A 17,403-nucleotide genomic window follows, 5' to 3' on the forward strand; every position below is an offset into this window, starting at 1 on the left:
ATAGACACCATATTATATAGTTTGATTAATGTTAATGTTTTGAGCAAGGCATCAAGAGGAACTAATCCTCTGTGACCTGTGGTGAGATGTACGGTTATCATTTTGACTGTATGTGTTGTGTTAACCTTAAGTTTGAATTCCAGCTGTGGCATGACAGAGGTAAGCAGCATAGGGTCGATGGCAAACAGTTCCTGGATGAGGTCAAAGACGTGCTCCGATAGGTCGCTGACGGATGACTTGCCCATCACTAAAACCTGATTGAAGAACTGAGGAAGGAAAAGAACAGTGTACGATCAATACTTACATCAATTTATGCTGACAGAGTCTGAGGACGAGAGTCAAACTGAAAAGAAATAGTGTTACTCACATTAGCAATGCACGTCTCGATGGTCTGGACGGTCCTCTTCAGCAGAGTCTTGGCAAGATCGTACGCTTGCTTGTTCAGATTCTGTTCCAAGGAAAGTTAAACATTGATTAGTTAGTTTAACTGAGTGATTTCTCAAACATTTACTGATACACAGAACTTCAAGCTTGTCAAATATGATGTCAGCTGACGGGGGTTAAAAAATATGCAAGGCTCATTGTTGGCAATTTTAAAACAGATTTTCATCGAGAGAAAAAGAGAAGCTGTCCTTGCTCCAAAAAGTCACTATTCATCATAGCTCAGAGTAATAAGGGTCCTCTTGTGGTGAGCACAGCCCAGAATAGGTATCTTACACTGCGCCCACACCAGACGCAAAGCAAATTTTCGAGTTTGACCGCTGGGATAATTTGTGTTCATTCGCATCACTCGTGCTAGACGCGCCGGAGAAGAGGAGGGTTTTACCTCCCTGTAGATACCAACAATGTTTCATCAACTATGGTCAAAATCACCACTATTGCTGCTTTGTACATGTTGTGGAGGTCCCAGATACGTCGGAAAACCGAACACCGTCATGTCTGGGATCATGACCTCATCAGAACGGCGCTCTGTGAATTTCAACAAGCTGTATTCACTGTATCTAGCAAGCCACACGCTGCTACAGCGGTATGAACCCAAAACGAACAGATTGTGCTGTAATTGAATTGCAATAAATGGATCAAAAGGATGCCATAATAACTACATAAAGATGCCGATTTGTAAAAAAGTCTGAATTCATGTTTTGTCAGGTCTGTCTACAAGACGACAAGCAAACAACCTTTAAAATGCTTGTTTTCTCAATGGAGTTTAGATCGATCGTGCCAAGCTATGCAGCTGCTCCATCAACACTCAACATAATCTAGGCATAAATACGGCAGCGACGTTGTTGTTTATACTATAAACAATATATGGTTTACACACATACATTTATACACAGAGTTTCGTCCGGTCTCGGTACAAATATGAGGTACTATCATAGCTCTGGGTGCCCACAGACAGCTACAATAGTTCCGTCAGTGACAACAGGAGGAGAATCTCAACGCTGATTTAATCCAGAGTTTTGGCGTCTGTTTTTCATCCATTATTTAATGTTCAAATTATATTTTGTATTTGAAAAATAAAGTAAAAAATACAAATATGACAGTTGCATAATTATATCTGAAGATCTTTCTAAACGATACAAAATTAAAAATAAATTACATTATGACTAGATGATACACATGAATGTGTTTGTGAGTGCCCCACCTTGTGTGCAGGGATGAGGTTTATGAGGATGGTATCCAGCAGCTCTTGTGTGACTCCGTCGCCCTCCATGATGATGGAGCTCATCAGGTCTATCATGTGCATCTGCACCTTCTGATTATGGCTGTTACTGTGGAGGAAGAGATGAAAATTAAAGAAAAAACGAAACAATAATAAATAAAAAACAAAGAGTGACTACTCATTGTAACCCCGCTCTACACCTGGTGTTAAAATGGGTCCTAGAGGTAACTGGGATTACATCCATCAGTCTGTATGTTTCTGGGTAACTGAAACATGTTAAAAAGGCAGTAAAAATGGAGCTTATCTAGACATGTGACAGATTCAAGAGCTACTAGTAGGACCAGGACTCGAGCTTAAGGACATCTCGTTGTCCCGGGGCCGAAAAAAATATGATCGGGGAGGATGAAAATTAATTTTGGGATGAATTTGGGACGAGAGTTGAAAGAAAAATACCAGTTACATTAGAATGAACGACGATGAAAAGGAGTGCACGTTTTGTGTAGCGCACCGTTATTATTAAACCTCCTTGACAACATAAACACACACGCACACACTGCCCGATCTGTCTCACAGTTACAGTTAACTGCGGCAGTGCTACTTTGGCTGAGTTTTCTCTTCCATTCTCCGGTAAACTTGCGGCGGCGACGCGGCTTTGAGTTCAGGCTGGTGCAAAACAAACATTAAATGACTTTTTAAAATATAAAAAAAGTTTTGAATAAATAATACATTTATGAACAAAAATAAACCAATTTTGATGTTCGATTTATGTTAAAGGTCACTTTGAATGATTAACTAATGATAATGTAGAAAAACAAAGATTTAAAATTTAAGATGGTCCGCATTCATTTGGGGACAGCTGAGGTTGTATTTCGGGGCGGTTCCGGGAGGATGGTGAAAAAAGTTAGTTTAGAGCCCTGTAGGACTGTGCTGGAGTATGAAAAAGGTCTGATGAACTGCGATTTTAAGGAAAGTAGAGAAAAAACGATGTGAATGTGAAAATATGAAGAGATTTTTTCACAAACGGACACAGCAGCAGATAACAAGGACCTTACTTGATGACTGTGAAGAGCGATTTGAAAAGCTGGATGAAGATCTCGTTGCAGTCCTCCAGTTCAAAACATATGTTGTATGACTTCACCCATGCCAGGTTCTAGAGAAACACATAAAGACACGTTATTCCTTCATCAGAAGTTTGATGAACTGTCCCTTGAACCACAATTAACAAAACACAAGTTTAGCCCCTTGGGGTTTTCTAACACATAAGCGCCTTACCTCCAGCAGGTAGAAGTATCTGTTGAACTGAGGGCTCTTAGTGTCTTCCAATCCCTTCAGCTGTCTGGTGATGAACAGGAAGATGTCCTGGAGACAAGACAGGAAAACACTTGAGCATGTGATTGAGTTAATTGTTTTCATGCAAGTATTGGTAAGTGCTCAAAAAAGAAAATACGTTTCCTGGAAAGCGCTAAAAACAGCAGATTGGACCAGAAAAAGTAGTGACAAAGTTAATCACAATGGTTTTGCAAAGTCAGCCAAATCCCCTCAGGTAACATTTGAAATCGCACAGTGATGTTCAGTGTGGTTTTGCAGGAAACACTTCTTAACACTTCTTAGATCTAGATAGCACTTTGACATGGTAATCCTGCTGCAAAAGTGTTTAGCACATATTCACATATCCACTAGAGCTGGAATTATACACCTATCTCCCGATTCGATACTATCACGATATGTGGGTGCCAATTTAATTTTTGTTAACTTTTTTAATGCTAGACCACAGGAAAAAGTTGAATCATACATTTCTAGGGACATTTAATTTAGAAAATATCTAAATTAATACATTAAAAATGTTTGATTTTCATGTCCTGAAGTCAAATATATCAGTCATTTATAAAAATGTTTCCAACTACCCAAGGAATAAAGACATTGAATATAATCCAATCAGTCTTATTTCTATATATGAATTTAGTATATACAGTTCCTTTTGTCAAAACCTTATTTTGAAAACTGGACGTAGTCACATGTGTATACTTCCGCTAACTTCGCGAAGTCCGTCGCTAGCTCTCCCGTCAGCTCCGTTCTCTTCATACATCCATGGTCAGCTCCATCGGGGCCGTTTGAATGCATTTAACATAAATGTCAGTATATCGGTGCTCTACAGTTGTAGCGTCGGCTGATTTGAACTCAGAGAGGAGAGTAACGGTTGGCTTGACCGTACATTACCGTAATAACGTTTCCTGTCCATGACAGAGTTAGCATGCAGCTTTGGCCATCATGTCTAGCTCAGCTTTTCCTGGCAATGTGTGAAACCCAAAGACGTTCTATACTGTACTGTATGTGTAGTGTTTGCCACTCTGGATATAAAACGTAAGGGTTCAAGTCATATCCACGAGGACCCTCCGCCGTTTTCTGCTTTATTAATTCAGCTTATTGCGGTTTGTTTCGGTTGACGGATACGGAACGGATATGACGTCACGTTTCTCTGACTACAACAATAAAAGTGGTAACTTCCTTCGACCTCCGCATAGACTCAAATGAAGTAAATATTCTGAGAAAGATCTTTTCCACCCCTAATATTTTCATGGGATAGTAAAAGATGAGCCTGCATGAATTGATGACTTACAGAGGCATTCACGGTTCTCTCTTCCAGATTATGTACAATTTTATAACATTATTTATTAATTATTTTTTATTTTATTTTGCTCAAGTCCGTGTGTCAACTACAGCTCATAAAATCTGCAGATAGCTGTCAATTCAACCGGTGTAATCAGCAAAATTGAAAAGCTTGGATTGCTTTTGAAAACTATTACATTGAGTACAGTGCATAATCAATTGATAGAGGATTTGATATCAAGGGTCAGTTCCTAACCTTGAGTTTGTCGTGGGAGGTGTAGGGAGCCTCGGGAGCATAGATCCTGAAGATGTCAGCCAGGCAGCAGGCCACCAGTAGCCTTACGTCTTTATTGGGGTTCCTGAGGAAGAACTCTGAGGCGAGGTGGAGTGCCAGGCCGAGGTACTGCTGCTTCTCCTCTTCAGAGTCTTGGTCCATGTCCATGTAGGTTTTTACCACCATCTGTGAAACACAGCAACAAGGGCGGAGGTGAGAAGGGAAACATCCTGGGCAGGCCTCAATTAATATTAGTAAAGCAATGTGAATGTTTGACAGTTCTCCATTAAGAAAATATAGCCTGCATCACAGCTTTAGTTTGATGGATTCCTGTAGTGCTTTGTCAGGTGTAATCTAGACAATTTCATCCATTGGAATGAACTATCTAAGGAGTTGTTAAGGCAGAAGGTTTGGACAGCCTCTTTCCATCAACATACCGAAATTTTAACAGCAGGACTTTTAAGTGAGGTTTATGCACCAGCAAAACGGCACTGAGATAGGGGCGAATAATGCTGGCTGTCATTAATTGTAAGTAATGGTTGCAAATTGCAACCAACGGAGTGGCCCTCGCCCTCCCTTTCCAAGATAAAGGAAACAACGCGAGCCGCCAAGTGCAAAACCGTGGTGATTCGCCTCGCTCAGAGGCCATCCTTACCGTAATAACACTACTTTAGGAGCAAAGGAAGTCTGACGGCAGCTGGCGGTAACATGATTTTGATAATTCCTGAACTGAACTGCAGCTTGTGCTCGTTTATACAAGGCATGTACAACGGACTGACTGAAATACACACGTGAAGGCACATTGTAGCGTGGCTCAAGCACTTTGACCATATGCTTTAATTCTGTATTATCTACGATCAAGCGTGGTCACATACAGGTCTATGCAGCAATAAACACTCTTATATAATTCGTTACTTTGGCACGGTCTGAATGTTAAGACTCGCCGTTCCGCTAAATGACACATTCGGGTGATGCCTTTGTAAATTAAATGGTTAAAGTGTATCCACAAATATACCAGACTTCACTTTAACAATACCGTCATACAATTCGACACAAATCGTTGCCCATTCAGCTTGACTAACCGAGCTAAGCCGACTAGCATGCTACAGCTGACAACAACGTCAGTTTAGATTACAGAGTGTACTGAACAGAAGACGCATACCGAACCGAACGTCCTGTACCGACTGGTTCAGGATGAACACACGTACTGCTCCACCCCTAGGGCACACATGATCCTATATTATTACAGAATTCAATGACAACAAGTTTGAGATATTCTAAACACTTGTAAAGAATCTATAGGGACAATGCAAGATAACACATTCCCCTTGCTAGAGGTGGAACACTTGTGTCTTAAATCATCAAAATAAAACAGACTTCAACAGCATATCTCAGATCCTAAATGCATTTATTCTGGTTGAAAATTACACTTTCGCAGTGCTTATGGGGGTTTACTTTTCTAGGTTAAACATGACCACTATTGTCTCAAGAGGTTGCATGCACACCGATCTTATCAAACATCTCAGTACTTATGGAAAGGCACTAGGACGCCAAGCTTTAAACTATCACTTCCTCTACAAGAGTGATGAGTGAGTGTGTTATATGAGATAGAGGCGAAGCAGAGCAGAGCAGAGCGGTGGAGCTTACTATACAGCCAGGCAGTCAGCGTGAGTGGGGGATGGGCCAACAGCTCCAACAGACTGCAGAGCAACACAATCACTCCTACACACACACACACACACACACACACCAACCCTCCGCCGTTCTTAGCTGAAACAGTCACAACCCAGCCGGTGAAGGCTCTCTACACAGAGTTGAGTGTGTGGGCCGGTTGAGCTGTGGAGAATGTGTGCATCTCTATTTATTGTTGTTTATTTGGACAGAATTTGGTTCAGTGTGAAAATATATGTGATATGTTTTCAAATGGCTGCTGATGCAAAGTCTGAGACTCCACAACAGTTGTGCTGCTTAATGTTTAACTGAAGCCACAATTTAACCCTTTAAATCATGCAAGTAGGTGATAACATTTAATAAAAACTGTAAGCAGAAAACCATTTCCTTTCCCAGGGAGTCAGAAATGTCCCTTGTGATCCCTTCATGTCATTCAAACAGGTTAGTGGAGTATTTTGTTTAAATAGAAATTAGCACTGCATGAAAAAAAAACACCAATTCATTTCAACGTGACCAACACTGTGGAGTACTGGTGCAGCAGGCATCAGCAAAACGACACAGTGTAGTCCAGTCAACAAAGTAGAGCCTGGCTCAACTTTTGCCAAAATGCAGAGTGATCTCATCTTGTTAGCAAATCAAATACGTGCAAGCACACATTCCTGGTACATTAATTCAGGAAATAAATAGGGCAACTCTCCTGTTTACCTGTCAATCATACCACAGGCGATAATATTGCTGCTGTGATAACTTTTCAGAATTGTTCAATTCTTCCTCACAATATATATACTGCTGTGCAAAGTTTTGGTGCCTGATAAAACCTTCAAACTCACTGATCCGTTATTCAAACGGGCTTGTATTGCATTTCATTTTACCGTTACTCAAAGCAGCAAACCCCACCAAAGGAGACCGTTGCATTTTTGGTTGAAACAGCTGGTTTGGTTACAGGGTCTGAAAGTTTTTTTTTTACACTGCCTGCCACTGTGGCAGAGTATTTTTTTTTTTGTCTGCCACTCAGAAATTTGATCTGCCACTTTTGAAATCTTTGCGCTAAATGAAGGAATAACATTTTAGATCTGATGTCATTCAATGTTCGATATATTTTACATAAAACATTATATACATGGCGTATGTACATGTGTTTTGTATTTGCATAAAAACACAATTCAAATGATTATGATTATTTAAATTAAGATTACATTTGAACACATCATGATAACGTTATAATTTACCTTCACCCAATGGTCATTTTACTGAGCAGAGTTTGAACGCCTCATAATTGTAACTCAATGGCACCTCCATTATTGTAAGTAGCTCCGTTATTTGACCAAGCAAGACTATACTGCCCACCAGTTTCTAACAGGTAACGTTACTGAGTCTCCTCCTGCCGATTTCAACACGGATTTGTTGTTCACAGTGTAGCATTATCAGGGAAAAAATAGGGGGAAAAAATAATGACACTTAAAGCCTTTGCACACCAAGTCCGTATTTTTTGTCCAAAAGTGTCGAACATTTAAAAATAAATACAACCTCATGTTGTGTCAATCAAGTTTACACATCGACTCCGAAACTTTCGCCCGTCATTTAAGTTTTTCGGAACTGGTTCAATTCTGTGCGTTTCGTCACATCCATCAAAAAGCAAAAGAGGGTTATTTGACCACTCAGAGCCACTGTCTGTGCAAACTTACAATAAAAGTATAGTATAAAAAGTATACAGAGATGCATAATTTAAAGAACAGCTTGGAATCAGGATTGTTTGCAAAACAAAGGATGTATGAAAGATTAGACAGCAGTGATTGTATTCTAGGCAGCTAAACGATAGCTGGTCATTCCTTCATTAGCCCAGTTTAGGAGTAGTCCCATCCATTGCACCCACATAATTAATTCAGTTTTGTGTTGTACTGCGAATTTTCACAACAAATAGAATAATAAAACGCATCGGACTCAGTGAACAAGGTTTCTGTGCGTAACGTTTTTTAACTGATGGCGGATTAAAAAAACAAAAAAAAACGCAAAAGAAAAATACAGACTCAGTGTGCAAAAGCCTTAACGGTTCAAAAGTTACAGGCCAATACGTATAGTTCTTTGTTATAGCCCCACCATCTGGCCAAATTGCGCCAATGATGTCCTTGGTTTCCCAGCAATACGGCTGCCTTGTGTGAAGTACATCAGATGAACGGTTCTTGAAGGACATACAGACCCACAGATAGACAGAGATTCATTGCTTTATAATTAGATAGTTTTGGGAAAAAGACTTATTCGCTTTCTCGAATTAGATGAGAAGATCGATACCACTCTCATGTCTGAGGGTGATATTGATCTATTTGAAGAGCAAGGGTATTTCTAAAATGTTAAACTAAAGTTGCTATTGATAACATTCAGCCACTAGATGTTGCAGTCTCCCTCCCCTGTTCCACTGCATTTACTTCACAACAAGTGGTTGCCAGTTTGTTGCACAACCTGCATATTTTATGGTAGAGTAGAGTGAGACTCAGACAGTCATGTCAAGTGATGAATCTTTTGTGGTAGAGTAGAGTAAGTCATTTTGCAATATATAGCTATACATTAGATATGGATTTAGGTTACTTTGTGGGGTGGGGTTTCAAGATTCATGTAACGTAATCTATGGTAATCTGAGGATATGACTATCTAGTTTTAGGTAACATTTAGCTTGTCATCTAAGCAGGGTATACGCAGGTATACGGCCTATACCTACTTCTTTTTCAGTCGGCCACCCACTTCTGAATCACCTCTGAAGCTCATCTTCGTTATAAATTGTTTAAGTAATTGGACGCAATCGTCACTAATGCTAATGTAACTCCTCAGGGAGTTATTTTTCTCATTCTGACAATCTAACCGGTGACAACACATTAGCATACAGCCTATTAAATAAACACTAGTATCGGATTGGTACTGTATGTCGGCTGATACCCAAAGCCCAGGTATTGCTATCTGTATCGGGACTAAAAAAATTGGATCGGTGCATCCCTGGTTAAGATAGTAAGGACTATGGCTGTTGGTAGTTGTTGTTGGTTTTGTTTAAATATGTCAAATGGTAATTTTATGGGTTATTGTTGCTCGAACGATTAAACTAAAACAGCTAATGTGCGCTAATGTCAGTTGTCACGGTAAATATTCACTTATCCTGCAGCCTGATGGAGACACCAATGTCAGGCCTGGCAGTGGCAGCCTCCTTTTTTTTTGCTGAGCGCTTGGGATTGTTACTGAGTGAAGCTGGGCGCTTACTGTTTTACTTTTGGCTCAGAAGCCTTGTTAGAAGTGGGAACCAAACGTCTAATATCTTCCACAGAGAAACAAAACATTCATTTTGGACCCCTCAATTTTTGAAATGATTAATTCTCAATCATACATTTTTTTAAGTAAAAGCAATTCTTTTATTCGGCACCTTTCTAAAAGCTCTATGGATGTTTTTTTATTATTATTATTATTATTATTCGTCTACATAAAAATGTCATCAATATGACCTTTAAGCAATTCTTTTACCCTCTGAGAAATAAATGTGGTTTGAAATATTCATCTCTACACAACATCCCTCCTTCTGTTTCTGTACACAGTGCTTTTCTTTGATAGATCAAAGAGTATGTGACCAGTCAGTGATGGCGAAAACTTACTTTGCCACTGGGTATGCTCAGTTACCGGTTACCCTTTCAAAACTATAAACAATTTTATTTGGCTTATTTCACCAGCAATGTGAGCTCTGATGACGATTATTGTTGTCTTAATTATTACATTATTTGCATTTGGGGAGGGAATGACAGAGTTACTCGCTATATACTACTATCATGACCCACAACAACTATTTCATTACAATACTAGAAGTGCACTCGGAGAGCGCAGACCTCCGCCAAGGCAGGTTTCATGTACGTCGCTGCCCTGTCCCCCCGTTATATCATTGTGCACGCAGCATCAGCATCAGCGTCACGTATCCATCCAGAAAGCCGACGGTTCGCGAGGCAAATTATCATGGAGTAAAGTAAAAAACAAAACAGAAATTCAACTAATATTAGTCTAACATAAATTTAAAATGTTTTTCTGTATGTTTTCATGTATGAAAAGACCCCAAATGAACATTGTAAGTGGACTATTTGATTACTATAAGCAAATTATTTAAACAGCGTTTGTATAGGAATGATTAGTGTCCCACGCTTTTTGATCACTGTATTATTGCTCTAATGTTTATATTGAAAATGAGGACAGAAGCAGCAGATTAAACCACTGTTCATTTGACCCAAAGAGAAGTTGGTTTATTTTATTTTTTGTTAAATATTATGCTCTACCTTTTGCTTTGAAAATGAGAACAGAAGGAGCCGGTTAAACCACTGTTCATTTAACTTGAATAGAAGTTGGTTTATTATGTTTTTGTTAAATATTGTACTGCCTTGTATCTTGAAAACTGAATCAGCGGGTCCTGGAGTTGCACTTTTTAATTATTTTCAAATAAAAGGTGTATTTATTTGCCATTAATCGTTGTTTACTTGTTTATATCCATAATTAATTTATCCCTGATTCCCTTACAAGAACAACTTTGAGGAATCCTGACCTGCACTGTCTACTATCAGCTATTTATTTCACAGTCACACAGATAGAATTTTTGGCAAAAAAAGTTACTGTATCGATTTCATATCATTGAACCGCATCGTATCGCTCTAGATGAGCCAAACATCGTCCTAGAATCAATCAAATCGGAATCAATCGGAACCACGGAAATCGTATCGTATAATTGTAAAAACATATCTTTACACCCCTAATGAGTCCCAGACAAACCTACAGGTCAATATGTCAACTCCTACTAAACTCATTACAGAATATCCCGACAAGGCCAACACAATTCAGGCCAGGGTGAGACGTTTAATATAAAAGGACAGACTCTATAAAGCAAACCTTAGCAACATATAGAACTAAACTTAAGCCTACAAATACACCGATAACTAATTTTTTTTTAGCTCAGACATGTATTCATTCTGGTAAATACTTGTGCAATATCCAGATGGAAGACTTATTTACTTCTTGCTTCTTAAATGAAAACTGTGACCTGGTGCTATATGGACTTCCGCCTATTTGACCTATCACAGACATTAGACCAAATTACAGAATGACTTATTATAGTAGCTGACTGAAGATGAAAGTGACTGAATAACCGGGCATCAACCCTATAAAATAAGCTGCCTGCTGGCTGATTGCTCTGCTGGCAGTACAACACAAATCATAAATCTCTTCCATCAATTGGCTAATTGCACATGCAATTAGTGTCAGCCTTTCCAACTCTCAGCAGTAAATAGCAGAGGTTAAATGGATCCGTAAACTTCTGTCTTGCACAGTCAACAACCTGCCATTCAGCACATTTGTCCAGCTTGCCCAGGCCAAGGGTTGTGTGCTTTATGGTCACAATGCTACTCTATAAACAGTTCTGGGATGTCAGGAAACCATTTCAGTATTACTGTAGTAAACAATCTAATGTGATTAAAAGGAGTCACAAGGTCCCTGTTAACACAAATGCCAACTTTAAAACTGCTGAACGTTTGAAGTGTGGGGGAAGGGGAGGGCTGGATATCAGGATGCAGTGTGAGATGGTGTAACTCCCATGTTTTAAGTGGCTGTAATACATATTTTCATGATTAATTTATCAAAAGACAACGTGAAAACAATATGAAAGTCGTTTTGGAAGTTTGCTGGCCTTAAAAAGGTCCAGACGATGGGGAGCACACAACTTTCAGCTCAAGAGAAAACAAGAGAAAATTCCTGTTAGAGAAACGAACTCTCAGTGCAGCCCGGTTTGTTCTCGGAGCTGAGGCGAGCGGCCGCTGCACCTCAAAAACGTCCCGAAACTGCATTTCAAACGGCGGACCTCAGCAACAAGTCTATCCGTCCTCTGGTGGTTCTGTGGCTGGCGTGCGGCTCCTCGGTGCAGCAGCCAGACGGCCGCCTCACCAAGAGGAGACAGTAAATAACAGAGCGAGTGAGAGAGCCGGTATGTTGCGCTAAGTCTTATCTCATTTGTGGTCTGATAAACAGTAAATTCATCTAGACTGGGTTGAAAAAGGATGCAATCTCGTTGCCATGGGAATGTTTTATGTCTGACTATTAACCACACCCCCATTCTCTGTTTGAGAAAGAATGTTAACCAAAAAACAGGAAGTAAAACTGGATGGCGGGGGGCTTTAAAGACAATCAGTGAGACCAGCTCTCAAAGATTCATGTAATTTTGTAACTGATTCCAAGAAAAGGGAGCAGCATACTTGAATGCCCTTTTCCCCAGTTCAGTACGGACTTTGGGGACAGTTAATAGGATTAAGTCCTGGGAGCGAAGACAGTAACTTCCCGTACTTTTTTGAAGGATGTAGATCTGTAGGTAAGATGGAAGCAGACCAAGAATAGCCTTATAAATAAGAACACGCCAGTGGTTCAGTCTACGGGTGGACAAAGCAGACCATCCTACCCGAGCATACAAAGAGTAATGGTGTGTAAGGGTTTTCAAATTTGTAATAAATCTCAGTGCTCCATGGTAGATAGTATCCAGCGTGCGTAGGCTTTGAGAAGATGCATGCATGTATATAACATTGGCATAATCCAGCACAGACATAAAGGTGGCAGGAACGAGTCTCTTTTTAGCCGGAAGGAAAAGCAAGACTTGTTTCTAAAAAACAATGATAAAATGTATACAAAACTATATGTTCAATAAATAAGTCCTTCTTTGAAAAATAAATGCAAACATGAGTCACTGTTTTGTTTCCTTGGAGTAAAAAGTAAAAATAGCTTCAGTGTGTTTTTTTTTATGGAGTGGTCTGCTGGGGCAGCAGCATCTCGGCTGCGGACAGGAAGAGACTCGACAGAGTGATCAGGAAGGCCAGCTCTGTCCTGGGATGCCCCCTCAACACAGTGGAGGTGGTGGGAGAGGGGAGGATGATGGCTAAGCTGTCATCCATGATGGAGAATGACTCCCAGCCCATGCAGGACACCATCTCAGCACTGAAGAGCTCCTTCAGCGACAGGCTGATCCACACAAAGTGTGTGAAGGAGCGCTATCGCAGGTCCTTCCTTCCTGCAGCTGTCAGACTCCACAACCAGCACTGCTCCCAGTAAACCACATACACACCAAAAAACTGACAAGAACTGCACTTTACTGTACACCAACTGTCTATCAGTACTACTCAGGTGTAATTCATACTGTGCAATAAAATTTTCCACTTGTTAATAGTCTGTTTATTGTCAATATTGTATATACTGCTCCTTTTTTTATACTTCCTTCTATTTAAATGGTTCATATTGTGTTACACTTTGTTTTGCTCTTTTTTACTATGTTAGCTGATGCATCTTGTTTTTTCCATTATCCCCTTTGATGCTGTACACTGCAAATTTCCCCACTGCGGGACTAAAAAAGCAATATCTTATCTTATCTTAATATTCGCTATTCTCGTGTTGACATTTTGGGATCATCCCATTTTTTCCGGTCTTAAGGGGATAAAATTAACTGCTAAATTTGGTAACTTCTGAACACTCAAGTTCAACAACATCATAGCACTCTGGTTGTGATTACATGTGTATGAGTGTTGTCTGTTTCCAGTCTGAGAGTTCTCAACAAAATGACAAGAGGATTGGGAAAACTGCCAACCATAAGAGAATAGGGATGTCACGAGAACCGATACTTCGGTACCAAGTCAATGCCAAAATTTTAAAAAAGTGACGGTACTCTTTTTCTACAGTACTGAAGGTACCGTACGATGCCTGTAATGGTCGTTGGTAGTGATGTCACAGTGAGGAAAATTTTCCCACCGGTTAATAAACTTGTGACAACACCGGTGTTACCGATTACACCGGACATTTTACAAGAAAGATTACGATTAACATGTGCAGAGCGCTGACTCTGATCTTTACTGTCGGGTGGCGGTGTGTCTGGCCTCTCCGGTAGCGCTTTTGCTGCGGGGGTCTACCTGGCGCCGCTGCTCCGTGCACACCGGTTGTGACGGCTCCATCCGCCTCACGGCGATTACCTCATCAACGTTATGGTTCCCTTATAGCATTGGGATTAAACATGAAATATTGCCAAATAGGTGCGTTTGCTTTTCGCTTCAACAATAAATCCTCTGCCTCCTGCTCCTACTACTCTGAGCTGACGGACCAGATGCATTCACGGTCAGTATGTAGTGTCTGTCGTCTGACTATCAACTGATAACATGCAGCTGATACGCCAAAATAAACAAAATGGGTCAATTCTTTTGACTTATTACTTAAAGGCTACATGCCTCTTTTTTTGTAATGTTCAAATGTTTTTAATAAAAGAGTGTGTGTTGAATTACATGGATTTATTGTTGTTGTTATTTTTACCGTGGTATCAAATTTGGTATCGAGAATCGTTGAAATTCACTGGTATTGGTATCGACTACCAGATTTCTGGTACTGTGACATCCCTAATGCATGTATATAACATCGGCATAATCCAGCACAGACATAAAGGTGGCAGGGACAAGTCTCTTTTTAGCCTCGAAGGAAAAGCAAGACTTGTTTCTAAAATAAAAACGATAAAATGTATACAAAACTATACGTTCAATAAATTAGTCTTTCTTTGAAAAAGAAATGCAAACATGAGTCACTGTTTTGTTTCCCTTGGAGTAAAGAGTAAAAATAGCTTCAGTGTGTAATATTCGCTTTTCTTGTGTTGACATTTTGGGATCATCCCATTTTTTCAGTCTTAAGGGGATAAAATGAACTGCTAAACTTGGAAACTTCCAATACTTCTGAACACTCAACAACATCATAGTACTCTGGTAGTGATTACATGTGTATGAGTGTTGTTTGTTTCCAGTCAGAGATCTCAATAAAATGACGAGAGAATTGGGAAAACAGCCAACCATAAGAGAAAAAAAGGGTCTTCTTATGCGCTTCCTTTTCGCTTCAACAATAAATCCTCTGCCTTCTGCTCCTACTACTCTGAACTGACGGACCAGATGAGTTCACGGTCAGTACGTAGTGTCCCTCGTCTGACTATTGATTGATAGCATGCCGCTGATACGCCAAAATAAACAATAAATATTTATTACTTAAAGGCTACATGCCTCTGTTTTTTTTGTAATGTTTAAAAGTTTTCTGATAAAACAGTGTGTGTTGAATTACATGGGATTTATTGTTGTTGTTTTTTTTACCATGGTATCGAAAATCGTGGAAATTCACTGGTATTGGTATCGACTACTAGATTTCTGGTATCGTGACATCCCTAGTGTGCAATATTCGCTTTTCTTGTGTTGACATTTTGGGATCATCCTATTTTTTCCAGTCTTAAGGGGATAAAATGAACTGCTAAACTTGGAAACTTCTGAACACTCACGTTCATAGTACTCTGGTAGTGATTACATGTGTATGAGTGTTGTTGTTTTTTCCAATCTGAGAGATCTCAACAAAATGACAAGAGGATTGGGAAACCAGCCAACCATAAGAGAAAAAGGGGCCTCTTATGACTCAGGCTAATATACAGTAGTTGACAAAGTTAGTTTTTTTTTTGGCATTGTGCCATGATGGGCTGGACACTGATCAATGAGGTGATGGGATTGCAGATGTATCTGGACAGCATCAACATACCTTCAACCGTTTGACCACCTCATCGTTGCTGATTTTATCCGTGATCTCCTTCACTCCTGGAGGATATGTGATCTTTCCGTCCCCCGCCGGTTTCTGCTGTTGCGGGAACTCCATGCTTGTTGATGTCCTCTGGTCCACACGGTCTTCTACTGGCCTCTATGGGTCAGAAAACAAAAGTTCATCACAAACCATGCTACATGCACACTTTACCAAAAAAACTCAATTTTAACCACCATTCTCATTTACCAATCATCCATTTTTTGCCCTGTACAATTAACACACACCTTTACCTTGTATATTTAATAAAGATATTCCAATCCAGGAAACTTTAAAGCCAACATTTAAACCAGCATTGTGCACATTATTAGCTTGCATGCTAAAACACCCCACAGCTAAAACATCATCATCGCTATAGAAACCAGCTGCTATCCCGGTAACTTAGCAACTATCTGAGCAACTAAGTTGTTAGAAAACCACTTAAAAAACAACCGGTGTGTTTGTTTTTACTGTCACACAGGTGATCATATCATCTAGCTAGCTGCAGTGCAAACACATCATTGGCTAGGCGGCTAGCTAGCATTTTGCGGGAAGGAAGTAATGCTAGGCTAATACACGTTAGCATTGCGGGCTAACTGCGCTAGCTTAGCTTTAGCTTAGGCCTCAAACTAACTGAGGTCCTCCATCACATCACATCTCATCCAGCTTTACACACAATCACTGAGGAAGTGAAGTTATCCTAATCATCTCTGCATTAAATAGACACCCTCCTGCTCAGTTCCTGTGCTTTACAACAAGTACTACTACTTTGTGAAGTTTACAAATCAAGCTGATTTTACTTGTTACTGTGTTTTTCAACTTGCTAGCCCTCCTCTTCTCTTCTCTCTCTCAACACCACACAACTTGCACACAAGATGATTTTAACACCACTAACAAATGCATTAATTAATCTATTTTCACATATACAACTACGACTAAAACAGCAGGATTTCCTCGTTTGTATTTACCTCTGAAGTGGGCCGTTTTAATTCATTAGTCTGACACACAGGTTTGGTTTAGTTTTCGGCACAAAGCTCTCTCAGCTCTCCGTTCAGTCAGTGCTGTCTGTGTCTCTGTGTGTGTGTGTGTGAGAGAGAGAGGCTGGGTGCACAGCGCCCCCCTCGGTCTCTCTGCGGTACTGCAGCACCACATACATGGCGGGAGAGACAGAGACAAACAAATCACTTTCTGTCCTTTCACTGTGTGGGGTTATGTTTTAAAATATCTCCCTTGTCAACATTGCTTTTGTAAATATGAAAACCATTGAAAATATACTACTTCTACCAATATTATCATGATTGTAGTTGCTAGTGCAATATTTTTCTATTTCTTCTTATCATTGTTATCACTATTAATACTATTACTACTAGTAGTAGAAGTAGTAATACTAGTATAACGTCTTATGGCAGTAACAAATCCAATACAATAACTTTCTCTATAAAATAAAGAATTGTGAGAGTAGTGACACCTGGTGGTCAACTGGTAGTTAACAATTGTAAAAAAAAGTGGTTCAACTTGACCCAGTTCTGCTTTTGAAAATTATTTTATTATAAACATTAATTAA

At 39.8% G+C, this 17,403-nt stretch overlaps 1 protein-coding gene across 5 annotated transcripts in view; it reads right to left on the bottom strand.

The window, feature by feature from the left end:
* pds5a (PDS5 cohesin associated factor A) overlaps nt 1-16,965 on the bottom strand; it is a 31,968-nt gene extending 15,003 nt beyond the window's left edge. For 3 of the 5 annotated variants that reach the window (XR_005205951.1, XM_037763022.1, XM_037763000.1), the window contains exons 1-8: nt 16,808-16,965; nt 15,804-15,959; nt 4,527-4,730; nt 2,936-3,022; nt 2,716-2,813; nt 1,646-1,772; nt 368-448; nt 126-266 (exon numbers count right to left, since the gene is read on the bottom strand). Coding sequence is in view for 4 of the 5 variants with exons in the window: in XM_037763022.1 (XP_037618950.1) it covers nt 126-266; nt 368-448; nt 1,646-1,772; nt 2,716-2,813; nt 2,936-3,022; nt 4,527-4,730; nt 15,804-15,917 (852 nt within the window). In the remaining variant the exon portion in view is untranslated. Of the gene's footprint in view, nt 1-125; nt 267-367; nt 449-1,645; nt 1,773-2,715; nt 2,814-2,935; nt 3,023-4,526; nt 4,731-15,803; nt 15,960-16,093; nt 16,253-16,639; nt 16,657-16,807 lie in introns of those variants that run through there. The other 2 variants (XM_037763011.1, XM_037763005.1) reach the window with 2 other exon arrangements.
* Nucleotides 16,966-17,403: the final 438 nt, after the last annotated feature.

The sequence above is a fragment of the Sebastes umbrosus genome, chromosome 3 (genome assembly GCF_015220745.1).
Source record: "Sebastes umbrosus isolate fSebUmb1 chromosome 3, fSebUmb1.pri, whole genome shotgun sequence".
Classification (NCBI taxonomy): Eukaryota; Metazoa; Chordata; class Actinopteri; order Perciformes; family Sebastidae; genus Sebastes; species Sebastes umbrosus.